Source organism: Diospyros lotus, chromosome 5 (genome assembly GCF_014633365.1).
Source record: "Diospyros lotus cultivar Yz01 chromosome 5, ASM1463336v1, whole genome shotgun sequence".
NCBI classification, from domain to species: Eukaryota; Viridiplantae; Streptophyta; class Magnoliopsida; order Ericales; family Ebenaceae; genus Diospyros; species Diospyros lotus.
The window spans coordinates 4946801-4972076 of NC_068342.1; the positions used below are offsets into that span (position 1 = coordinate 4946801).

General features: G+C 36.5%; 3 protein-coding genes across 10 annotated transcripts; 1 reads left to right on the top strand and 2 right to left on the bottom strand.

Annotated features, from left to right (window-relative positions):
* Window positions 1-35: 35 nt before the first annotated feature.
* Window positions 36-3608, bottom strand: LOC127801338 (uncharacterized). Of its 4 annotated transcripts, none has more exons than XM_052336349.1 (3): window positions 3251-3608; window positions 2958-3078; window positions 36-2834 (listed from the first exon to the last, which is right to left on the bottom strand). In XM_052336349.1, exon 3 carries the CDS (start codon window positions 2542-2544, stop codon window positions 289-291), a length of 2256 nt encoding a protein of 751 aa, XP_052192309.1. In that variant the 5' UTR covers window positions 2545-2834; window positions 2958-3078; window positions 3251-3608; the 3' UTR covers window positions 36-288. The 4 variants fall into 4 exon arrangements, with proteins under 4 accessions (XP_052192309.1, XP_052192310.1, XP_052192308.1 ...); XM_052336350.1 differs by having other exon boundaries at window positions 2958-3134; XM_052336348.1 differs by having other exon boundaries at window positions 2958-3608.
* Window positions 3609-4412: 804 nt separating this feature from the next.
* Window positions 4413-19549, top strand: LOC127801700 (sucrose-phosphatase 2-like). Of its 2 annotated transcripts, none has more exons than XM_052337045.1 (10): window positions 4413-4631; window positions 7409-7539; window positions 7616-7915; window positions 8110-8211; window positions 8336-8530; window positions 8630-8923; window positions 9840-10026; window positions 11068-11114; window positions 11243-11329; window positions 19227-19549. In XM_052337045.1, the coding sequence occupies exons 2-9, from the start codon at window positions 7480-7482 to the stop codon at window positions 11327-11329; spliced, it is 1272 nt and encodes a 423-aa protein (XP_052193005.1). In that variant the 5' UTR covers window positions 4413-4631; window positions 7409-7479; the 3' UTR covers window positions 19227-19549. The 2 variants fall into 2 exon arrangements, with proteins under 2 accessions (XP_052193005.1, XP_052193003.1); XM_052337043.1 differs by having other exon boundaries at window positions 4416-4631; window positions 7462-7539; window positions 8633-8923.
* On the bottom strand, window positions 12954-24355 carry LOC127801699 (uncharacterized). Of its 4 annotated transcripts, none has more exons than XM_052337042.1 (12): window positions 24081-24355; window positions 23897-23986; window positions 23552-23799; window positions 21613-21817; window positions 21002-21092; window positions 20733-20878; window positions 20117-20360; window positions 17183-17287; window positions 16874-17056; window positions 16165-16369; window positions 13867-14350; window positions 12954-13320 (listed from the first exon to the last, which is right to left on the bottom strand). In XM_052337042.1, the coding sequence occupies exons 3-12, from the start codon at window positions 23781-23783 to the stop codon at window positions 13197-13199; spliced, it is 2019 nt and encodes a 672-aa protein (XP_052193002.1). In that variant the 5' UTR covers window positions 23784-23799; window positions 23897-23986; window positions 24081-24355; the 3' UTR covers window positions 12954-13196. The 4 variants fall into 4 exon arrangements, with proteins under 4 accessions (XP_052193002.1, XP_052193000.1, XP_052193001.1 ...); XM_052337040.1 differs by having other exon boundaries at window positions 23897-23989; XM_052337041.1 differs by having other exon boundaries at window positions 23892-23989.
* Between the last annotated feature and the right edge of the window lie 921 nt (window positions 24356-25276).

Sequence of the window (25276 nt, forward strand, 5' to 3'; positions counted from 1 at the left end):
AAGTACCATATATATATAGGGTGGGTCATGAAACATGAAACAGTGAGTTCAACCTCCATAACAATGTATTATTGACGGACGAGACCTCTCATATGCGATATGGGAATTGGGGGGGTTAACTAATGGTGAACTACCAACTTATGCCTCTAACAACATACAGCACTGATTTGAGAATCTAAGTGATGGAAACCCATAAATAGTAGACAGCTAAGAAAATCTTTGCACAGGGAAAAAGGGTTTTAGTTTTACCCAAGTTGCTAGATAGCAAAAACACTCCTGCCGTCAATTCTAAATGGGTGCTGCACAAGTTGTTCTAAAATGACCCGTCTGGTTGCAGCGACTACAATGGACAACTCGCTTTACCCTGCCACGGTCCTCAGCCCGCACTCGCCTCTTCCTTGGCCGTCCAGGTGGCCTTAGAGATTTGGGTGGATTAATTACAACCTCAACCGCTTTGCTTGCAGTTGGATCCCCCTCCGATAACTCCTTCCACAGAGTTTTGTCAGGAATTGGATGTATGGTTTGCGAGTATGTCTTCCGATAAGTTGCAACCGTGAAACAGCTCTCAGTAAATCTATGCACGTTCTGCCTGCAAGAAAGGAGTGCTGCTACAGCATGTGCACAAGGCAAACCGTACAGCTGCCAACCCCGGCAGAGACAGCATCGGTTCCTGATATCAACAATGTTGGTTCCTTCATGCGATATAACTTCAAATTCAGCTTCATTTGCACGAAGAACCTGATAAGTGCGTGCACGCTCAAGTGCATCCGCTACACGCCTCTCAGCAGAAGGCACAAGGATGGACGTCCACTGCATGCTTGTCTCTCGGCGCTCATTGAACCATGTCATAAGCTGCCTTCTAATACATTCCATCATCTGAATAATTGGTAGCCCAGATGCTTCAAGAAGCCAATTATTTAATGATTCAACAATGTTAGCTGTCAAGTGCCCAAACCTTGTTCCCTCGAAATAAGCCGTCGCCCACAAACGGGGTGGAATTCTTCTTGTCCAATAGGCAGCATCCTGTGAGATCTCTTCAATCTCGAGGATTTTAGCTTCGAATTCAATTACTGTGAGGGCGTAAGCAGCATCCCATAAAAGGTTAACAAGAATAGTATTATTAAACTCCTTGCGGAAGCTATCACTCAAGTGGCGCAAGCAAAAACCATGAAATGCTGTTGGGAAATTTGCTTCCACTCCATCTACAATGCCCTTCTGCCTATCTGACAAAATTGTAAGTCTTGGCATGTTCTCTGTATTGATCTCTAGCAGGTTATGAAGCTCGGAGAGAAACCACATCCAATTATCATCATTTTCCTCATCAACTACACCAAATGCCAATGGAAAAAGAGCACCATCCCCATCAAATCCAGTAGCTAGAAGTAAAGTACCAAGATACTTGCTTTTCAGGAAGGTCCTATCAAGTCCAAGAAGTGGCCGGCAAGCATTCACAAAACCATAAATTGAGGCCTGGTACGAAATAAAGAGTCGCTGGAAGCAACTATCAGTGGGATTTCCATAAACAGATGCAATGCTTGCTGGGTTCGTCCTTTTAACTTGATCACAGTACTGCGGAAGGAGGCGATACCCTTCTTCAAAGGATCCACGCATGGCAGCCATAATCCGCTCCTTGCCCCGCCAGGCTTGTTTGTATGACAAAGTGATACCATGAACACGGTGAATCTCTTCCAGTATCTCTTTTGGCTTGTAATTGGGGTTTTCCCTAAGGCGTTGCTCCACAGAGTTTGCAACCCATTGAACAGAGGCTTGCTGATGACCCAGATGACCAATTCCTCCACATGTATGAGCTTCATGGATGGTCCTGATTGTAAAAGTTGGCACCCCAGGAAGCTTTGCAGCATGTATGCGCCAGGGGCATTCCTCGCTGGCACATTTTGCAGTAAATCGAGTTTTATCAGATTTTATGGTCTGCATTTCAAAGTGAAGGGCAATGGCTGTGTCCCTCAATGCCCTACGGCAGCTCCTAACATCAGGGAATTCTTGTCCAACACGCAGTTCATAACTAGGATTTATAGCCAGGGCACGTTGCTGAAGAACAGGAGAGGCAACAACAAGCTGGCCCTCATGGACATCCATAACATCGCCAGGTTCAATCCCCATCTCGTGGTTCTGGTCCACAGCTAATTCCAAACTGTCATCAAGTTCTTGGTTTTCGGAAATAGCAAGTTGATTGTTCCCAGATATAACTAACTCACCACCCTGTGGCGGAAGAGCCAACTCATGGCCAACATGTTCAGGCTTATGGTCCATAGTTAATCCATTTTCATGTTCATAACCATGTCCGACATCAGTTTCATGGTCATGTGCCTGCACTAAACCCATTTCATGGTCATGAGAATGTCCCAAGCCCAAATCATTGTCATGAGTCTGTCCCAAACCCAAGTCTTGCTCATTGGTCTGTCCCAAGTCCAAGTCAGAGTTCTGACCAAGGACCAGGTTGTGGTTATGGCCCATCCCCAACTGCTGGTTCTGGCCAATACCCAAGTTGTGATTTTGTCCAAGTATCAAATCATGGTTAGCCATTGAAGAAACTGAGAGAACAAATATCAACAGCAATTATTCCCAAGCCCCCAGCAATCAACAGATCAAATCCTTTCTGATTGCAACGAAAATATAGCTGCTCAAACAATGAACACCTTAAACTAAAACCCTTCACACCAAACCTTAATCAGCTTAAGAAGCAAAATCTCAACAGATCCCTGTCTAAAAAACTGGGGATTGGATGTATGGTCCAATTATTTCACTTGTTGAATTATCAAATCCAAGAGCAATCAATGTACGATTGGCGAGAACACTGTCTCTACCAATCAGACCTGCTTTCAATATCACAACGAAATAGTACAGTGAGAAGAATATAGCGTGTTCCCTTGAATGATGATTAATCAACAAACATAACGTTAAGAAATGCTACTAAAAAAATTTGGCAAAAATTGTACCAATGGCAACAGCTTCAGCTGCTTTTAAAACTTTCTGGCCTCTTGATTACAGGAATCCGTGACAAAGCCAAGTCCCCTCGAAGTTTGACACCCATCAATAGATCTTTTCAAACCAGGTAGACTGACAAAAAGCAAGAAAACTCAAGAAAAGTTATATCAACATACCCACCTTCGGAACTACAGCCACCAACAGACAGCAGAAAACAAAATTCAGCAAAAAAGAATGAAAACCCACGAACAAGGAAAATTCAGAATCAATGATTCACCGAGAGCTTAGCCACCGACAAAATTACCTGAAACCCAGAAACCCAAAAGCGAATAATCGAGTTGGGTTCGGACAGAAGCTGAAAGAGGGGGGGAAACAGGCGACGATCCGGCGAGATTTGGACGGAGAACGGGGATTAGGGTTTGGGAGTGAGCAAGATCGATTAGAGGCGAAGGGGAATTTTTGAAAAGGGAACGGGATAGAGAAGGGAGAGAGAATTGGCGGGTAAGTTGGTTTGAGAGGGAGAGGGGGAGAGAGAGAGAGAGAGGGAGGGAGCGAAGGGGCAAAGAAGAGGATTGAGAAATAGAAGGGTAGCAGAAGGGGGTGGGAGAGGGATGAGATGGGAATTGCAGGCAGAGGGGAAGGATGAGAAAAGATGGGTATTTAGGTCAAAATCCCTACGTGCCTCTCCCTCTTCCTCTTTTTTCTTACAAATTTGACCCTCCCCTTTTCCAATTTATTTTTTCTTCATTGGCCCCCATCCCATCCCATCCCATCCCCTCCCCTTCTTCAATATCAAATTACCCACAAAATTCAAACATTATATTGATTTTATTTATTTATATACATATAAATTATGATGTTGAGAATATTTATTTAAATATAAGTCAAGTAAAATAATAACTTTAAATAGACTCTAAATATATATTTATATTGACAAATATCATTTATAAGCCTTATTTAGTTTAATTTTGAATAGAATCTAATGCTAATTTAATAAAACTCCTAGATTAATGAATAATAAGATAGAAAATTTTAAGTTTTTTTAAAATATCATCACAACTTTAATAATTTTTATAATTTATCTCACTATAGAATTAATCTTAAATATAAAATTTGAAACTCGCACATCCCTTTATTAATATAATTAATAGTAATGTATAAAATAAAAATATCTTTAAACAATTTAGAAAAAAATAATTAGTGATATATTAATCGAACGGATAAATAACTTAATCGAGAGTGAGTTAGTTTTAAAGAAAAATGATAGATTGGTATTAAATTATTTGAGTAATAATCGATCATTATATATAAATTTAAATTTAAAAATAAATAAGTAATTCATATATGGTTAACTCAACGCACATTTGGCACCCTTGGGTGATTCCAATTAACACTAGGTATTATTAATATATAAAAAAAAAAATACAGAAAAACCGCGGTTGAAAACGGCGGTTCTTGGAACCGTTTCCGATTTTAGTCGAACGGATTGGTTTTTCTTCAATATTGGCTTTGCATCCCTGGAAACATTGCGTTTCCGGCTGCCTCTTCTCTGTTTGAGAGGATTTCGATTCGGTAATCACAACGTAGTATTGTGCTCCCACCGGCGGCTGCTATTAGCTACGAAGAAGTCTCATAGGATTAGAGGTGGTTTTGAAGAATCATCAGGGGTCATCGGAATGAATCAGGTTTTGATGCTCTTAATTCTATCGGTCAATTCCCTTCCCCTCCCCCCCCCCCGAAATTGATTCAGGACAGGGGAAATCAATAGTGAAACATTGATTTGTAGTACAAGTCTGAGCTATGTTTGATCATTCATAATCCTTAATAACATCTTCATGGACTTGTGACTGAGCGTAGGGCTCATAGTGGCCACACTCTTTTTAATTACCATCCGAACATTACTTAGATCCGAACATGGCCACACTATAGAGTCCGCCGGGCTTGCCATAAAAGATTATAAAAATGTAAATTTCTTAGATCTCTTATTAAAATTTGCTTAAACATGCCTCAAATAGACTTGGAGTGAAAGGAATCCAGTGAAGTACCTCCAACTGTCATAAGACTCATAACTCTTCTCAATCAACCATTACAGAAGTAACAGGAAAAATCTGTAAGTTTCCCTCACATCATATTGTAACCAGTAGGCTACCCTTGTACTTTTCAAGTGCGTGCCACAGATGCGAAATAGTATGACGAAAATGATTAAATCCATAATCAGGATCTGAATGTCCAAAAAACTTCATCAAACATGATTTTCATTTGAGTGCATATTGTTGTATATGTAATTGACAATATTCCCATTGTAATTTGTTATACTTGCTCTCATGAATTCATGACATCCTGTAAGATGGATCCCAATCTTCAAAAATTATAGCAAATACTTTTTAACACCACTTTAGCAAGAACTGCTACATGAATTTATGGGTCTGCCTTAACAAAAGCTTGAATAAACTTAGCAATGAACCTCGCATTTAACCAGCAATGGTCTTGTTTAAGCCTTGTACACACACAAACGTTTGTACCTTCATACTCTGTGATTTAAAATGAATCAAGCCTATATTTTTTAAAACCAGTAACTCTCCATTTTCATTGACCCTTTTCATGCTTCCAACGTCTTAAAGCCTCTTCCATTTTATTTATTCCAACAGCTTTGTATCAATTTATCCTGATGCAGTAATATGGCTTTCTCTGGTTCGTTGTCATGTTCAAAAGAAGGACCAAATACCAAGTCCATCATTGGGTTCCACATTAAGGATTCAGAGAGCAAACCTAACAACTTGCTATAGCATCATTGTCCAAAAATCTATATCCCAAGACATCTCAGATGACAAACTCGTGGATGCATCTCTTATAATGCATTCCTGTGTTGAATGCTTATCAATGTCCATACCACCATTAGGGTAACCCAGTTGCTCATTTTTGTTGTATGGCACAAAATGTTGATAGTAAACATCAACATGTGCAAAATATGAGCATCATCGGGATGTGAAAGCTAAGATGAATGTGCAACCATATAAGAAAAAATTAAAAATAAAGTTATTTATAATAAGCTCGAGGTGGCCGCTCTTGAGGATTAATACGTGTGAGACACAATTGAGATGGTTTGGTCATGTGAGAAGAAGACCAATGGAGGCTTTTATAAGAAGGTGTGGTGGAATAGAATAAGTATTTAGCAAAATAGGTAGAGGAGAAGACCAAGAGCAACTTGATGTGAGTCACTTAGGTTTGTGATATTAATTATATGAGCTTTACAAAAGATAAGGCCACAGATAGAAATGAATTGAAAGTTAGAATTCATGTAGTCGACCGCACATGATGGGATAAAAGCTTAGCATGTTGGAGGAACTTCATACAGGCATTTGTGTCACTTAAGTGGTACATCTGCATACTAACCTTATGGTTAACTACTCCCGTTAAAACATTATAGCAAAACAATCCGTGGAGTAACATTAATGGGCAGAATATAATGGAGAAAAAGGCTATTCATGATGTCCATTTTTGTTTTCTTGTTCATGGGGATGGAAATGGGCTGTGTTTGTGCCTATTAGGGTTTCTTCAACCCTAATAGGAAAACTTTGTTTGTACTTCTTCCTATCCATGATGGCTACAAACCCCTTAACCCATGTCAAGTTCAAGAAGCTTGTCATATCTCTTGCCCTGTGCAAAAGTTGTTATGTTGGTTGGGGCAATTTAAACTTACGTAAAGCTCAAAAATGAATAGAAAATTTTAACAATTTACCCATAAATTAAATAGAAAGAAGTTTCCTGATTATTTGGGATAACAAAATTTTGATTCTTTTATAATAAGGAAAATTCTATTATTATCACTACATAATATGGATTTTTGAGATATTTTATTTTATAAGCCAGGCACAGCGATGATGGACTGACCTAAACCCTAACCCTATACGTTTACCGTTCTCTCATAACTGGCCCTAACTTGATTGACCAAACCCTTCTTAGTCAGGTCAGGACAGGGCAAGCCCTCAAAATTGATGTTCTTCCTACTTATGAAGAAAAGCACACTCATGACAATTATCTTCACTTTGGTAGGTTTTTCATCATAGTAGTGTAATTATAAACACTAATAGGTTTTAGTTCTACTCAATGGTCAGCTGGTCACATCTTCAACATTGGCCTTAATCTTCCCCATAATATGTTTCTTATAAGAATATTATTAGAGTGGCATCTTCTGTCACTCTATAATTTGCTAGTCCATCTTATTTGCTGTAATGTTCTCCATGCACTTGTTAAATGCTTTAAATCTTCAAAATATGACTGGGAAATTTCTTGTTTGAGCTTCCACTAAGAAAAAAACTGAAATGGGTTATCCTCCATCAACCATATTGTGAAATTTTCTTTAAGAATCTAGAGCATGTAAATCTTGGTGGACTTAATTCTATGGCTAAGATTTTTCTTAACCTAATTCATTTCTGACCTAAACCACACACTTCATTTTCAGGCGTTTTCAACCTAGAAATCTCTAATCAGGATTTCACCATTGCATGTTTGCAGAGTTCAGGTTTTAATATCATGTATCGCCTCAATAGTTCTGCACAGCTCATGATTGTCTCAGATCTTGACTACACAATGGTAGATTTTCATTTTATTTCTCACAAGGTAGCTTCCTGTTCTGGTCAGTGATTTAGAAAGAATGTTTCAATTGCAGGTAGACCATGATGATCCCGAGAACCTTGCCCTTCTTAAATTTAATGCCCTATGGGAAGCTTACTATCGTCATGATTCTCTGTTAGTTTTCTCAACTGGAAGGTCCCCTACAATATACAAACAGTTGAGGAAGGAGAAACCCATTTTAACCCCCGATATAACTGTCCTGTCTGTTGGAACTGAGATTATGTATGGTGAATCAATGGTACAAGATCATGAATGGGAACAGTATCTGGATAAGAAGTGGAATAGAAACATAGTCACTGAAGAAACTGCAAAATTTCCTGAACTCACACTCCAGGTATGGTGTTTTAAGTCAACAATTGCTTTGTTCAGTGGCATGCAAGAATTTCTTTCACTTTTTATTATTCTGGACAGCATCGCACTGAATTTCTCTTTTCATAAAATACCAATTTATATTCATAATTTAACAGAATAGTCTTTTTCTTTCAATTTCAAGTTTTCAGACTTCCAATTTTTATGGTATTATTGCAGCCAGAAACAGAGCAAAGACCTCACAAGGTTAGCTTTTATGTTGAGAAAGTTCAGGCCTCAAAAATAATGAAAGCTCTGACAGAATGCTTGGAAAAACGTGGGGTAAGATTCAGTTTGTTGTACTGAGGTTTATTGCTGAAATACCTACAGTTCCCAATTTTTTCTACAAGGTGGGAAATACCACCTTTTTTATGCTGTCATTTGATTTGATTTCTTATGGGATCAGTTAGATGTGAAAATTACTTATAGCGGCAGTATAGCATTGGATGTATTGCCAAAAGGTGCTGGTAAAGGACAAGCTCTCTCATATTTGTTGAAAAAGTTTCAATACTACGGAAAACCACCTGCTAACACTCTTGTTTGTGGTGACTCTGGAAATGATGCTGAACTGTTCAGTGTTCCTGATGTCTACGGTGTGATGGTTGGTAAAGGCATAGCCATTTCTTTGTGTGCTAATATTTTTGCTATTGTCATAATTTGAGTGGCCATCAGAAAATCTCATTTGTTTGTGCTAAACAAGCAGGTCAGTAATGCACAGGAAGAGTTGTTGCAGTGGCATGCAGAAAATGCAGGGAGTAATCCTAATATAATTCGTGCATCTGAAAGATGTGCAGCTGGGATAGTACAGGCCATTGGTAATTTTGGTCTAGGCCCAAATATATCTCCCAGAGACATTTCTGACCTTCCAGCAAGCAAAGAACAGACTTTTAACCCAGGCCTTGAGGTAGTGAAGTTTTACTTGTTTTATGAAAGATGGAAGCGTGCAGAGGTCCAGAAGTCTGAGCTGTCTCTACAGAAATTAAGATCAGTCTTTGTAAGTCTACTTAAAAGGAAGTCTAGTTTGGAGTTCGTTTTGTAGTAAGAGCACATGCTCTGCTGGCTACATGGAAAACTAGCCAAGGCAGAGAGCTCTTGTACTCATTATATTAGAACACATTTTGACTGCAAACTGAGGAATGACTAACATTCAGGTTGAAGCTGTTTGGGTACTAGTATCATGTCCGAGTATATGTTTTTCTGTTTGACTCATCTAATTCCCATGTCAAGACATGTGGATACAGCTACATGTAATATTTCTATAGCTAGCTAGCTTATTAAAGTAAAAAAGAGTTCACAAACTTGCTTACAATTTTTCATGCATTGTATAAAAAAGTGTTAGTTTCATATGAAACTCTTCAACATACTGTTGAATTAAAAAAAAAAAAGAAACTTTTTTGCTTTAGCATATCGAGTTCATATCCATTTCACTATGTTGGATGCATATAATATTTTCCCAACTGTCAAGTGCAGTACTTCTGCAAATTTAGGACAGTTTATGTAACCTAGGCTTGTACAGAATGTTGAGTAAGTTAGTTGGGAAATGAATATTACCTAGAGTTTTAAGTTCCTCGAGAATATTGTTGGTAGCGGCTGATGTATTTTGCAAGTTTGTTACTTCAGCATCTCACAGTTAAATAGTGGATACTTTATTTGCTGCTTCTTTAACGCCAACTCCATGTGCATATTTGTTTGTGTAAAATTCAGAGGCATAAAGTACACTTTCTTTTGCGAGGTCCTTTTCTTCTACCACTTTGAAATTGACAATCTAGCCCAACTAATTTTGTGTCTAACTTTTTTTTTGTTTATTTCATTTTCCATCTGAACTTAAAAATATGCATCTCTTGTTCACTCATTTTATTTTTACCTTGACATGACAACTGCCTTCTGATTCCTTTTTAAATTTTTGTCAGTATCCACCTGGTATTTTTATCCATCCTTCTGGATTTGAGCAGCATCTCAACCAGTACATAGATGGGCTAGGAGCATCCTATGGAAACAAGCAAGGAACAAATTTTCGGGTGTGGTTGGACCGAGTTTCCTTAGCACAGATTGGTGTAGACGCATGGCTGGTGAAGTTTGATAAGTGGGAGCTTTCTGGTAAGAGATGCTTAGCATACTTATTAATATTACTTCCATATATGTTTCATGCCCTTATTTCTTGACGTTTTATGGTGCCAATACTAGGTTTTCAGTATACAGAGGCAGTGGATATATGAACGTTCTGAACTTTGTTGTACTATCTTTCAAAGTCAACTGAAACTATTATAGGTTTGATATGGTATATTCATATCAAACCTAACCATTATTATCTTTCTTTTTTTTTTTTTTTTTGGGGGGGGGGGGAGGAGAACTAATCTAAAAGAACTGCAGAAGCCTGATCCCCTATGTCATATCATATGACCAAAGCTAAAAATAGTTTCTTGTTAAAAGATTGTAAAATATTTTCTCAATTACTTGACCTAATTTAGGAGCCTAAGATGATAACCATGCAACTTTCAAACACAAATATGGGGTGGGTGGTGATCAATGACATACTTTTTACTTTTTTGCCTTAGGAAACTTTTGACGTACTTTTGTGAGACAGTCTATATAATGCTACACAATATATGGCTAGTGCTTCGTTGAAAAACAAGAGTACCTCCTTGAAAGCGAAAAATTAAGACCTGTTTTATTTCAGTGATTAACCGCTGAATTCTTGAGAAGCAGAGGAATTGAGCTTATACCACTTAAGAAAACTCTTTTCTCACATGGAAAGTGAAAGTTGTTTGCATTTGAGGTGTTTTGGTGTTAGTATTAAAAACCTTTCTGTTCTTCAAAATTTTCCTATGCGGTATAGGGGTAGTCATGTTTCCAGAATTGATTTTCCATGCTTCAAAAGTTCAGAAGAATCCAACCATATGAGTGGTATTGTTGGTTGGTTAGATTGAGTTGCTTTTCCTCTCATTCTTTTTTCTTACCCTGAAATCTCAATAAGCTACTTTCAAAAACCCAAATCCTTAAGGAATTTTAATTTGGCTAATGCTCCTCCCTCTTGCACATTGATAAATTGATCTCAAGCTCCATTCCTGTTCGTTTCGATGATACACTGTTATATTTATTTATTTGATTTGGTAGTAACTCCGTAGAGTTTGTTGGTAGGTGACACGAGGGAACGTTGTCTGACCACAGTTTTACTGAGTTCAAAGGTATGATTTCGTATTTTATATCAGTTCAGTTGGTTGATAACCTATGTGCATTTATTTTTGTACGGAAAAAAACAAAGTTGAGGTAACTACTTTTAAGCATGTTTGTTTTCTTTAATGGATTTCTGCAGGTTGAAGTTCCTGATGGGTTCAGATGGATGCATGTGCATCAGACCTGGTTGGATGGATCAGGAAAGAGAGAGCAAATTTCTGAATAGGTTTGCTTTTTCTTCGAACCATAAAATACACATCATATTTAATTAACCTTTTGTTTCTCTTTGCTGCATGGTTACTATATTTTTTGTTTGTATTCCTTGTTCCTTCCTCAAGTACTTATATAAATTGATTATTTTGTTAGTATGAATACTGCAAGAATGAAACTTTAGGGCATGAATTCTTGTTTGGTCTTTATAAACTAAGTGTGCACTTGTTTCTAATCCATCCTGCCAGATCAAAGAGACATGATGTCCAAAATTAATTTGTAGGGTAAATTACCGACCACCACATTTGATTTAGGCCACCCATTAGTAGTAAAGGGCAATATAAATGTGGAGTGTCAGGTATGTGGATGTAATTCAAGTTGTTGCCCTATTACAGTAGAAGCAAGGTCATTTGTTTAAGATGAGACGGTGTACCATCCATATGTTTGGGGGATTAATCTACAGTGTCCGAAAGCCTTACCAAAAGGCTGATCAAAGGACGCAAAGTAACATAAATGTTGTCACCTAAATTGCAAATTTGTTTCCTCGCCCCCGCTTCATGTCTCCTCTCTCTCCCCTTCTATGGTCGCCCTCCAACAAGTGCCAACTGCCCGTTACATTGCCTGGCCGCCTCACCCTCTTGCAGCGGACGAGGTGAGGCAAAAGCGGCCAGGTGATGCAGCGACAGTCAGTGCTTGTTTGAGGTGACCATAAAAGAGGAAAGGAGGCGGGGGCAGAGAAAGCAAATTTGCAAGATGAGAGTATTTCTGTAATTTTGGTGCCCTTCGATAAGCCCTCAGTGAGGCTGTCGGGCTATGGTCCGTGTATGGGATAACACCACACTAGTGCTGCCTGTGACCAATGGTGCCCTCGAAGTGGTTTACCATGAGGGCGCTGTTAGGAATAGTCGCCTCGGCCATGGGTCGTGCTTGCCAGCCAGGTAGAGGAATAGTCAAGTCTGCTGGCTGCTTAAATTGAAAAAGAAAAATGTATTTTCTACATTATGATTTAAATAAATATACTAAGGAATCATCCAAAAGAATATATTATTTGTAATTTTATACATTATATTTAGTAAATTATAAGTTAGTACTTGATTTAATTTTTTATTCGTGAATATCTTAGAAAAAATTGAGCCATTATTATTCAATACAAATTGTAGTATGTAATCATAAAGACGACGCTTTTAGTAAAATGTTCCCAAAAAATTCAATATACTTTTATTTATTACTAAAAGGTAATTGTATTTTTTATTTTTTAGAGAAATTCAAAATCTCCGCCAAGCGGGCCAGTCCATATGCTCACTGGACCACTTGGCCCGTGGGCCTGACACAGTGTAGCCCAATCCAAAACAATATGCCCAGCGCGGCGGCCCGGTCCCCACAATAAAATGGGCCATCCCGCCAAACTGTGACAAAAAATTGTATTTCCTTTTCAAGGACCAAACGATATTTTAATGAATCTAAAAGGGAAAAAACAATATTAATAAATCTAGCGAAACCAGAAAGAGGTTTGCATCCTAAACTCGATACACTTAAGAAGCTGCTGCATATGAGATGTCATGCCAGGCTATATATATATATATATAGCATTACTATTAGCATGTGAAAGACCACTTCAATCTCCAAATGCACAGCAAAGATGAGATAACTGATATTTTGAGACCCATTTGAATTAGATAAAGCATTTGAAACATTAAGAAAAAACATCTACTGCTATTTTGCTTTCATCCCAAGCTAGCAGAAGCTGGCTACCTACAGATTGACCTGACCTACTAGAAAGAAGCATTACATGAATGGAACTAACTAATGTTGGATTGCTCATGATAAGTTAGAGACAACAAAAGGAAATTTAAGAAAAATGGTGAGAATTCATCCTTCCATTTTCACTTGTTTGATTCATGACTGTTTAACTTGGCAAAAATACCTGTAAGATATGAAGTGATGAGCAAATTGATGATAGTTATAAGTAAATATGGTCGCCCTCCATTAGTGTCGGCTGCGATTGAGCTGCAGAAAACAATATCAGTCATCAGTTCTCTTGACATGGCCATCCCCCATCACCTTATTTCACAGAACAAATAGTTGAAGGAACCGCCTGTGATCAAGTATAATAGTGGTAGAAGATGTCACCAAAATAAAACCTCAGATGATGTCCCCTTGATGTGAATCCATTCCATTTTATATGCTCCAAATATTTTCAATTTAAAAAAAAAAAGATTCATAAAAGAGGAGTAACTAGAGTTCAAAGGACTTTCCTCCTAAAAAGTTGTTTGTAGCAAGACAAGACAATAGCAAATTATTTCTTAGTTCCTCTGGAGGTGAAGAAATGGATTGCCGTGCAATAAATAAATAACCGGAAGTAGAGATAGAGAAAGATTTCAATAAATGCATATTGCCTCATGATACAGTATAGTATGTGCTCAATAGCGTCAAATGTGAGATGAAAAGAAATGAAATGTTGAAAGAAAACTTGACAGAAACATCAGATGTAGATGAATCCCAAAGTAAATCATGATGCAATTAGTAAAAGTCATATAATTGACGGATTTTTACCTTGCCCTGGTCAAATTAGTTGTGAGTCCAAATCCAAAGGGGAAGAGTGGGTCATAGTGTGAATCCCCAACGTTCATCGGGAGTTGATCCACAGATTTAAACCATGTTCGTGATAGTTTTCCTGTAAATTCATAGTCCCCAAAGAGGACATCAGTCACACCTTGACCTTCAGTGCCAGGTAACCAAGCTGCCACCAGGGCACCAATAGAGGACATGTAAGGTTCAATCACAAGCGGTCGGCCAGATATAATCACAACAACACATGTCACAACCCCACAGACATTGCTGATGACAGTTGGGCCAGGATCTGCAATAGTGAGGGACGGGTTGTCCCCTGCACTCTCAGCATATGGGTACTCGCCGACAACCACAATAGCATAACTGAATTTGCCAGACATGACATAGTCACTGCTGGGGTTCTCAACATGGATAACTTCTGTGTTCTTGTCAACAGTAGAAGATATAGCATCAAGGATGGTAGTTCCTGCCAAACGAAAATAAGCTGTCAAATAAATTCAGTTTCTACTAAGTTATCTTAGGTTGCTCTCTTATTATGTTACACAGACTTGGGCAATAACTTACAAGTTTAAGATGGGATGTGCCAGGTTTTGAGCCTTCATGAACTTGTAATCTTAAGATGTTGGGGAAGTGTATGGAAAGGATGCATGTAATTACATGGATGCATTGTAAATATCTAAATATGAAGTGTAATTGTATAATATTCTACCATAAAATGTAACTATTAGGGAACTTAATAGAAATTTAGTTGAAAAGACGATATACCTCCCATACATCTGAAAGATTTGAAACTTTACTTCCTATTTAAATATGGTGTTCCTTTTTTTTAGAGATCATAAAAAATTATAAGATTTAAGGATTTGTTTTAATACTACAAGTTTACATATATAAATATATATATATACATATAATTACTACCCAACCCAAACTATTTAACAAACTACTATTTCATTTGCCACGACAGCGTGTCCCACAGGAGGAGATGCAGCATGGCTGAATGAGTAATACAAAATCTCTCATCTCACCAGTGGTTCTCTGAAAGAAACTGCTAGTGAGATCAGAGGTTTTGAAGTCATTTGTCAGGATCTCGGTCCTGACAGCAGAATTCTCCTCTGGTGAGGGAAATTAGGGTAGGAAGAAAGAGAGGGAGAGAGAAAGAGAGAGAAATAAACGAGAGAGAAACGAAACAGAGGGGTCTTGGGAGAGAACTGAAAGATAGGGAAGGAAATGAAAGATTTGCTACAAAATTCATCGATTCTTTTTATTGAATAGGGGAGTCCTTTTTATAGCCCCTCTTCCCGCCAATCAATAGTAGTTACACCCTAACAACTGGGTTGTTAACCTCCCAACAATATTAACAGTCCCTTTTAACCATCTAACTGCCCCCAACAGTCTAAACCCCCTAACTGCCACCCAACAGCCTAACCACTACCGTTACAACCATCTAACTGTTACAACCATCTTAACCATCTAACCACAACAAGTAATTGCACATTTGCCCTGGACCCATAGGTTCCTGACATCATTGGACTCGTAAAACTCTCATCCCACCAGTGATTCTTTCAAAGTATCACTGGTGAGAAGCGTGGTTTTATATTGCTCATTTAGCCATGCAGGAGGGCAGACTGACATGGCAAACAGAGTAGTTTGTTAAACATAATGGGTTTAGTAGTAGTATGTTAAATTTGTTTTAAACTTGTAGATTTTTTTTTAAGTGCCTAACCTGGGAAGGATGTTGAATGCACATCCATGCCTTACCATTCAGAAAATAAGTTAGTATCAACCCACTCCAGAACGTAATAACCAGAAAAATAAACAAAAACTAAATAAAAGGGGAAATGGTTAATTTTATCTTTCAGATTTACAGACAGCTAACTAAATTTTCTTAGTTTGTATCTTTTCTTTCTGCTTGTCAGCTAAGGATCCAGAAAGTAATATCTAGAGCCTCGGAAAGGAGAGCTGACAAATTTAGCTCATTGAAGCAAATCCAATTCCAAGGAATATATCAATTAAGTATTTTATCTCCAATTAGAATGGTACACTGTTTAACTGCATCTAAATATCACAATTTGCAACTTTCATTTCTAGTTCGCTAGAAATGACTGGCGAGCACACGACATAGTAGAATAATGGCATGATATGTTGTTGTTGTGAAATATCATAACATTTCCAAAGTCATTATTGCATTGAAAGCAGTTCCAAATGCTAAATTTGCAGGTTGTTGCTAACAATTATCAGAATGACTGACCAGTTGATCAAAAAGCATTTTAATAACCATACCACTTGTGTAGTTATTGCCACTAAATCCCTGCCAGGTGATTGTCCACCCACCACATTGATAACCCAAATTATCAGCATGGCTACCTGCAACTAGAATTTTGGGTGCCTTCCTGGGAAGGGGTAATAATGGTTCATCTGTTCTTTTCCCATTCTTCAGGAGCACAAGCGACCTCCTTACAGCTTCCCTTGCCAAGTTTCTGTGTGCCTGTCAAAGCAATAAGACTTTGAATTACTGTTCTCAGTACTTCTTTTTCAATATGCAAGATTGATGGGAGTTTAAAGGTCAACTTTTGTGGTTTTTCCTTTTGTTGTTTTTTTTTTCTTTTTATGGTTGGGTGGGGGTAGGGGAAAAGCCATAGCCCATTAGAGAGTAATTAGGTGCTTTAAAACATCCAAGAAAAACAGAAATAACTACAGCCAACTGGAGATAACAGATCTAAATGAGCCAACTCAAAACTAAAATTAAGACTTGTCAAGTTGGGTGGGCATAGCATTGGAAAAGTTGGCATTTTTCTCATAAATAGTAAAGTCCACTACCCAACCAAACTCATTGGTGGAATGACTTGTCTGAAAGTACAGAAATTTGGAACCTATTGATGCCCATTGTGAATTTAACTAGCAACCTCATCAATTTGGCTATTTACAGAAAGAAAAAAAAAAAAAACCCATCCATTAGGCTGAGATCACTGCCCAACCAAACTCAACTGACCTGGCTTCCAACCTCATCAATTAGGCTGAGATCAGCAAGAGGGTTCTCAAAAATGCCCATTGTGAATTTAACTAGCAAAATCCTACTGACTGCATCATCAATACGATCCATTGGGATGACCGTTTTCTTCACAAGGTAGATGAGATCATCAATGAATTCAGTATATTTATATGGAACCATGACCTGTAATTTCCAAAAGCAATATCGTGAGTCAATTGTACTTTCTCACTACAGTTTCTATAACGATACTGGATTTAATGAAAATTCTCTTCTTCAATTAAATGAAATAGTCTTAAGAGAAGCACTAACCATGTCTACACCAGCCAAAATAGAAGCTTGGACAGAGTAAGTGTAGTTTGAATGAGGTGGTGTGGTAATCTTGTCAATGCCCTCCCAATCTGAGATAACAAAACCCTGACATTTCATTCAAACAATTAGCATACTAGTAATGAATATGTCCAATCCATGCAGTACAACTCCAGCTATAGCAGCTAGAATAAAAGGTTTATGGTATTAGATTAACCATACATTAGAAGCTAAAATTTCTACCAAAGAAGCAAAGATACAAACATGTGACATGGGAAAAACACGACACAAACAGGATGACATGATCATTTTCAAAAACTTAGGGAATGACATACTAGGAACATGTCTACATAATGGAAAATGAAAATAACTTATATTCTACATCATGCAAAATAAGTGATAAAAAGTCCTAATACATATTTCATAAAAAAATTAAGAATTCAAAATTACAAAAATTAAAATGATCAAAGGAGTGATGTCTAATAAATAAAATCTATACTTTTATTATTTTACTATTGATTTTCAACTTATTAGCTTAAACTAATAATGTGGCATTAGTTTGTCTAAATGATGGGAACACAAGTCACCACAATGGACACAAGTCTGTAAAATGCTGGTAGGAAAAAAATTAAAATTTTTAGGAGACATCCGGGGAACTGTCAAATCTGCATTTGGAAGAGTCAAATAATTTCCAATATTTAAAATGGTAAGTGCAAATCCTTAGATTTTTATGAGTTGCCATAGCCTTTTTTTCTTTTTTGTCTGTTGCTTCATATTATGTTAGATAATATGTTCCTTGTTAGTTATTTATCCCCCAAAAATAAAAAAGATCTTGTGGGAAACATAAAAATGATCAAGTCCCAATTAACGGGGCTGCTGACACTAGTTTGATTTTGACATGTCAGAACATGTAAATAAATGAATATAAACAAAATAAGAAAACATTGAAACGTGAGATGTTTGCTAGTCTAGGAGAATAGTCCATATAATGGGAGGTACAAGAGCATGATTTCATTTGGGAAAACAGTTTTTCATTATTTAGTATGAATTTCTCTCAAACAATTTTTAATGAATTTGTTGGAAACACATCACCTGTTGTCTTGAAGATGAATAGAGGTTAAACTGCAAAAAATTTGTAAATTGTATTGGGAACCAAATTTCAACTTCTTATTCTTAGATTTCTATTTTTATTTTTGATATTTTTTATTGAATAAAATATATAAAAAATGTAGACATGTAAAGCAGTAAATGTAAATAAGCACAGAGCAATAGATGAACAAGCTTGAATTGGATGTTTGAAGGGATTCCTCCGGACATATGAGTAGGCCTTTCAAAGGAAGATGAGTTTTTGGAGAGATTTAGACATCCGAAGGGTTCCCTTTGAATGTCTAAGTAAACCTTTCAAAAAATTTTTGGAGAAGTTTGAATGTCTGAGGGGATGCCTTCAGGCGTTTGAGTAAGGCTTAAACAAGGATTTGATTTTTGGAGAGGTTTGGGAGTCTAAGGGATTCCCTTTGGATGTTCAAATAAGGCTTAAAACATGTAAGAGTATTCTAGCCGTGTTTAGACATTTGAAGAGAGAGCTACAAACGTTTGTTACCATTCAAACATCTAAATCAAAGCCTATCTTTGACCATGCCTTATTCAGAAGTCTAAACCAAGAGTTTCAAATGTCTGAATGAAGACGAGTCTGAGCTTCTTCTTAAAAAGTTTCAAAATCTTCATAAGCTCGTAAAAGGGAAGATATTATTGTTGTTTGTAACAGTCATCTGTGATGAAAATCAAAATTTCTTTTAGATGTTTTATAGCAAATCAAGTCAAATAAAAAGATCTTTCCCAAAATGGAATGTAGGCTTTTTGTTGCAAATATGTCCTTATTATGATATCTGAACTGAGAATATTTTCTCCAATTTTTTGTCTCCTCTTTTAACCTCATTTATGCAAATTTGTGATATTTCATTAATGAAAAAGAGGTGGTCCCAGCTAGGAGTTCACAGAAGATGTTCCCCCTTTTATTCTCTAACAGTTTTTTTTTTTTGTATTGGAGACTATAAATGAAGGCTTGTGTAGAGACATTGAAGATACAAAAAATCTGAAAACACTTGCAAGAGCATTCAATTATCTCAAGGCAAAGAAAGTATGTTGTGGTTGGAGCATTGAAGGAAATCCTCATTTACACCTTCTTTGTTTTTGTTGTCTTCAAAGCTCTGTCAGTTGTAGTGTTTTTTTGTTGGCATAATTACTCACTTAAGTGAGGGGATTCTCACTTTGGTGTGAGGGACTTGTTCTTACCTTCAAGAAGGTTGTTCTTGTTTTGGAAAAGGATTTGTATTGGTTTCTAGCTCCATTAAAATCTAGAGATTCTACTTAGTAGAACCTTCAAGGTTTCCCTTAAAGAGAGAGGACGTAAGCTCAAAAGATCTGAACATTTATAAACTCTTTTTTATTCTTAGCTGTGTTTGCGCTTCATTTTCATATTTGGCAATCATCTCAGATCACCATAAAATCTTTCTGAACTGAATCTACAAGTTAAGTCAGATTTTCTTAAAATCAAAAAGGGTCAAAACTACCCCCCCGCGGGGGGGGGGGTTTATTATCTGGGCAACAGATTGGAATGTTGTTGTGCATAGGAAATGCAGTGGGACCATGCAAACACAAAATGAAGTCCAAAAGCATACTGAAAGATCATAAGAGTAAGAAAATAAATCAAGCGTAAAATGAAATATGCATTGCATCTTGTAAAGTTAATTTAATGACTAGATATTTTTGTCACAATACACATTATGTGGTCAAGCACCAAAGTAGCACACAAATCCATCAACACAAAGGATCCACACCAATGGACAAGAGTCAGCCTTAAATTTTAGTTGTCTCAAGCAGCATATCTCCTGTATATGAATTAATTACCAGAAAGTTACTCATATCGTCATTATTTACCTTAAACTTAAGAGTGCCCTTGAGATATCCTGTAATTAAATTGTGGTTGGCATGCATCTTTTCCCCGTTCCAGCTAGAGTAGGAAACCATTATTGTCGAGACACCTTTCCTAATTGAGTCATTATAGGCAGGCATATGAATGCTAAACAATCTGTTCATGTCAATGATTGTGTTGTTTTCATTGATACCCTTGGTTGTTCCCCCATCACCCACGAAGTGCTTTGCACAAGCGGCAACCTTGTTCCTGCGAAACAAGTAAATGCCAGCAAGAAAAGGCAAAGATGAGCAAACCAATTGATTTGCATTAGAACAATTAAAAAATTGTTTCTCAATATTAAATCATGGCAACTACAGGTATTTTTAGGAAAAACATGGCTAAACACACACTGATCCATGCTGAGTTATTAATGGTAAATTTGCTATGCTGAATAGGTATCATCTGAAAACCAGAGCTTTAGTTAGCAAAAAGAAGAAAAAGAAAAAAGAAATCAGAGGTTCACACTATTAATTCTAAGATAATAAAAAAAAAAACTCAACAAATCAGGAAAACCCCTAAAAACGCAATTACATCCCCAATGAAAACAAAGCTTATCATAGCAATTCATAAGCTTCATACTTTCCTGAAACATATGGCACCCTGGTAAAAGAACTATTTGGAGCTTCGCCTTGCAACCCAAGTATAATGTCCGTCATTTCTTGAACAATTTTGGGATCCTCACTGTAGCTCTCATAACATCGACCCCATCTAGGGTCTCTACAGACCTATGCAAGAACATTTCACAAAATATTGAAAAGCTTAGAAAAATAGAATTCATTTGAAAACATCAACCATGAATGACATTTTCAGTCTTGCAACAAGGTTAGTGTTATAATAAGGTAACTTACTGCAATACATGGAGCAAAGACATAAGGAATTCCAGTAGCCCTGACTTCAAGAGCAGTTGCATCACCAATTTTCCGCAAAAGATTAGGATCCCTGGTGCAGTGAAGTAATAAATAATAGAAAAGTGCAATTTATTTTTTCATTAGATTAATCATATAGCTAACTTACAACAACCTGGAGTGTCAACCTAATAAGATGATCTAAAGGGTGTTCCTAGTGCACATGAAAATCATTGGATCTTTCGTCATGATCTTGTATATGATTGGAGAGCTAGAATTCAGGATGATGATAAACTAGAAAGATTGCTAACAATTATGCTTCTTTATATCTTCTAGCTTGGATTCACTGGATAATCAAATAAGCAGAGATTAATTGAATTTGAACTGAAGGGGTGGTTGATGTAGAAGCAATATGAAGCTAAGAAGAAAAGACATTTTGTCATCAATAGTAAATATTGAATTTGCTGGAGATGTGAATAACTAGGAGCATGGAAAGCGCATGACATTATGAATAAAATGTGGAAATTAGTGCACACACACAGACACACACAAACCTTGCACAGGAATCTGTAGTAAGAAAACATTGATGCAGGAAACCAAAACTATGTACTTGCCTGGTAGATCCAAGTCCAATGTTGTGAGGAAATATGGTAGCTTTATATACATTATTGTGTCCGTGAACAGCATCAATCCCATATATCATTGGGATACCCAAACGACTAGATAGTGACCCCTTCTGAAAGTCATTTATCATCTTAACCCAATCTTTGGCAGTAGCTTGTAGAAGGGGTGTGCTCCCACCACCACTCAATACACTCCCTGCAGAAAAACTCAAAACAAATCTCTGATAAATATGGTATTAATCATTTAGTCATCGCAGCTCTCATTTTCTTTCTATGTTTAATTTTTTACTTTATTTGACATAGAAAGGATACTTAATTTTTAGTAATTTCTCCTTTTTCTAAGATGCTAAAAGGGATCTTCATTTCATATACTGGTCAACTACGCACTTCAACATGTAATAAAATAATTTAACAGGAAAAAGACTAGGAAAGTTTCTCAAATCTAAAGCAAAAGCAGAAAATAATTTTAAAAAATACCCACGTTTTATAGCAAATCTAGAGTTGTTTACACATTGTGGGTTATATGCCATCTATATGCACATAGATATATACAATCAAGAACTGAACTAGGTAAAGCAATTAAGCATGATAGTTGATGAGAGAGAAAAATAATAATATAAAGAACAAAGTTTGTCGTCTATCTAACAACTTAAGACCTTTTAGATTAAATGGTAATTAACAATTCAACATAGAATCAGAGCAAACAAAGGTCCTGAGTTCAAACCTCACCCCTGACCCAATATTTAAATTATTGCACTTATTTGGACTAGTTATGTAGTGAAGTCTGACCACAGGTGAGGGCCAGGATGAGAGTGAAAATGATAATATAAAAGATAAAGTGAACTCTCTATCTAATAGCTTAAGCTTTTAGATTAGATGGCGATTAATAATTCAACAATAGCAAACATAGTAGCATTTATGTATGCTGTCATACTGAGCTGTGATCTAGATCACACGCTTCGAGTTGTGGTTCTTTTATGTCCCTAGATTGTGAAGAAAGAGATTCAAAGTCCAAGAATGTGGATCCAAGTGGTTTATGAACTCAGGTAAAACAATTTAAAACTTGGGAAAAAACTTGAAGTCTGAATAATTTTCAAAGAAAATTGGGGGGGGGGGGGGGGGGGGGGGAATTCAAACCTGACTTCATTCGTGTAGAATAATGTGGCAAAGACTTCACTTTCTTGCACATGAATATAGAAAAGAATTCAAAACAAACCATCTTCTATATTAGCAAAGGTTAATTTAACTAATTTCAACCCAAGGCACCATCATCAATTGTACCTTATGCTAACCAAATTAGGGTCAACAGCATAGCATTCATAATATCAACTGACTTCTAAAAGTCACATTGACAATAAAAATCTATGAAAAAGAACAATGCGGCAAAATTTTACATCGGATGTCTTTCCTAACACAACCCTTTAGTGAGGGAATGATGAGATAAAGTTCCAACACCATCTCCATACACAAGAACAACTATAAAATGTATCATGACAAAAAATAATGAACCAATTAAGCTACCCCCTTCATACCACAAAATTAGCATACTAACATACCTTGTACATGTTCCCATTCAACAACCTGAAACATGCCACATTTCTGGTAACTAATGGGTCAGTCACATTAAAGGAATTTCAAATTTTGTTTCATGATGCCTCAAGCCCAATTTAGAAAAACTAGACTTTGTTGCATTATGGCTTGAGCTCAATTAAGAAAAACTACGAATTCAGAGAGGAGAGGGAGGACGGAGATCAGTTGGAAACAAAAGAATGTGTTATGATACAAAGAGAACAACATCTATTAAATCACATAAATGAATACAAAGCAAAATCTACCACACATCAATGCAGCAATATAATGTTCATTTTCTTGCATACAAAAAGAAGAATACAGCGTAGATAATTTTCTATTTGTTGGTTATCTACTTTACCAATGGAATAGTTGCGCATAACTTGAGCAGAGGCCACACTTTTATCAATCTGCACCATCTGACCAATCTTCTCTTTCAGAGTCATTCTACTGAGGAGATCCTGGACTCGAACAGCCACCGGCTGCTTTGCATCTTTGTACTTTATGTACTCATCGACACTCTGTGCCACTGTCACTGCTATGCATAGCAACATCAAACCCACCAATTCAACTGAGATTTTAGTCGTCGCCATTGCCAAGGCCACTCTCCTATTCAACATAGAGGGTACATTAGCAGGGAACATGACAAACAAAAATGTACCATTTCAACCTTATATTAAATTCAAAAAGATTAAACCCACTTAACTATTCTTCTCCTTCTCTCTTCAGTGAAAATTCCACCCACCAGCGGCAAGACTAAAACCTACATTTCTCCCTCACGTTTCTCCTCCTTTACCTACTGCACACCAAATCAATCTCAAGCAAAATCCCCAGACAGAAGATTTGTGCAAGAGGAGTAGAGAAGAAGAGGGTTGGGTTGGGGGGCGAACCTGCTGGATCTGGACTGGCAAACCCACATTTCAGTTGCTACAGCCAGATCAAGTTAGGGTCTGGCCGGCAGCAAAGCAGATCAGGCTGAGTTCCAGATATGGTTTCGGCCGATCGAACAAAGAACAACAACAAGAACAAGAAGAAGTTCGGATCCGGTTTGCCGGTCGGGATGGAGTTACCGATGGCCGGAGGGTGAAGCAGCCGTTGGGGCGGCGGAAGTGATTAGGGTAAATTCCAACTGCGTAACTGTCGTTTGAGCCATTCTTCCCATATTTTTTTTATGAATAATGTTATTGATACGTCTTTACGTGTATTTTAGATTACACAAAGATATACTAATGATAAAAATATTCCTCATGAATCGATATGGAGACGATGAATATTTTAGTCATAATATCTCTTTGTCTAATCCAAAATGTACAAAAATAATATACTTTTGATGTCCTCAAACTAAGTGAAATTCTAATTTTTATATTTTTATTTTAAATATTATATTATGTTATAAATAAAAATAATAAACATTTATTATACTTAATTATTATCTTAAAAAATTTAAATTATAATAATGTTATAAAAATTAAGTGTTTTTGGATTTGATATTATCTTAAAAATGTTATAAATAATATAACCATATAATTGGTAAATTATACTCAGATTTTTATTTATTTTTAATATTTTATGACTCTATGATTTATTTTCTTAAATAATAATTTATAAGATAAAAGATATTAAACACACTTTTTGCTTTTACTTTTACAAAAGAGATTGTAAAGAAAAGTATATCATTCAATTTTTTTTAAGAAATTTGTTATATCCATTAAAAATTTTGACAGTTGATGTTGAAATTTATAATAATTTAATTTAAAATTAATAATAAAGTATTATTACAAAAAAAATTAAAAAATCATGAAAGAGAAAACACATCATTTTATTATTTTTGTAGACGATAAAATATCTTAAACATTACAAACCTTGTCTTTATATAAATATAAAGAAGATTTTATAAACAAACAAAATAAGTCAAACTTATTATTGACAACAATACGTGAGTATTGACAGTTTAATACAGATAAATGCAACACAAATTATCTTTCGATATATACAAAAGATCAAAATTATTTAGTACAAGCGGATGATATTATTCAGATTCCTTAAACATAATACAACTAGGAGAGCATTATAATAAAATTAATAA

Bases quoted from the DNA above. Each gene is read 5' to 3' on its own strand.
- LOC127801338 (XM_052336349.1), bottom strand. From the start codon at position 2,544: ATGGCTAACCATGATTTGATACTTGGACAAAATCACAACTTGGGTATT.
- LOC127801700 (XM_052337043.1), top strand. The intron at 8,212-8,335 runs GTAAGATTCAGT...TTATGGGATCAG, and splicing joins AATGCTTGGAAAAACGTGGG to TTAGATGTGAAAATTACTTA. The intron at 8,924-9,839 runs GTAAGTCTACTT...AATTTTTGTCAG, and splicing joins AGAAATTAAGATCAGTCTTT to TATCCACCTGGTATTTTTAT.
- LOC127801699 (XM_052337039.1), bottom strand. From the start codon at position 24,109: ATGTGGGTTTGCCAGTCCAGATCCAGCAG. The intron at 20,879-21,001 runs GTAAGTTACCTT...GTTCTTGCATAG, and splicing joins TCTTTGCTCCATGTATTGCA to GTCTGTAGAGACCCTAGATG. The intron at 17,288-20,116 runs GTAAATAATGAC...ATGAAATGTCAG, and splicing joins AGGGCACTCTTAAGTTTAAG to GGTTTTGTTATCTCAGATTG.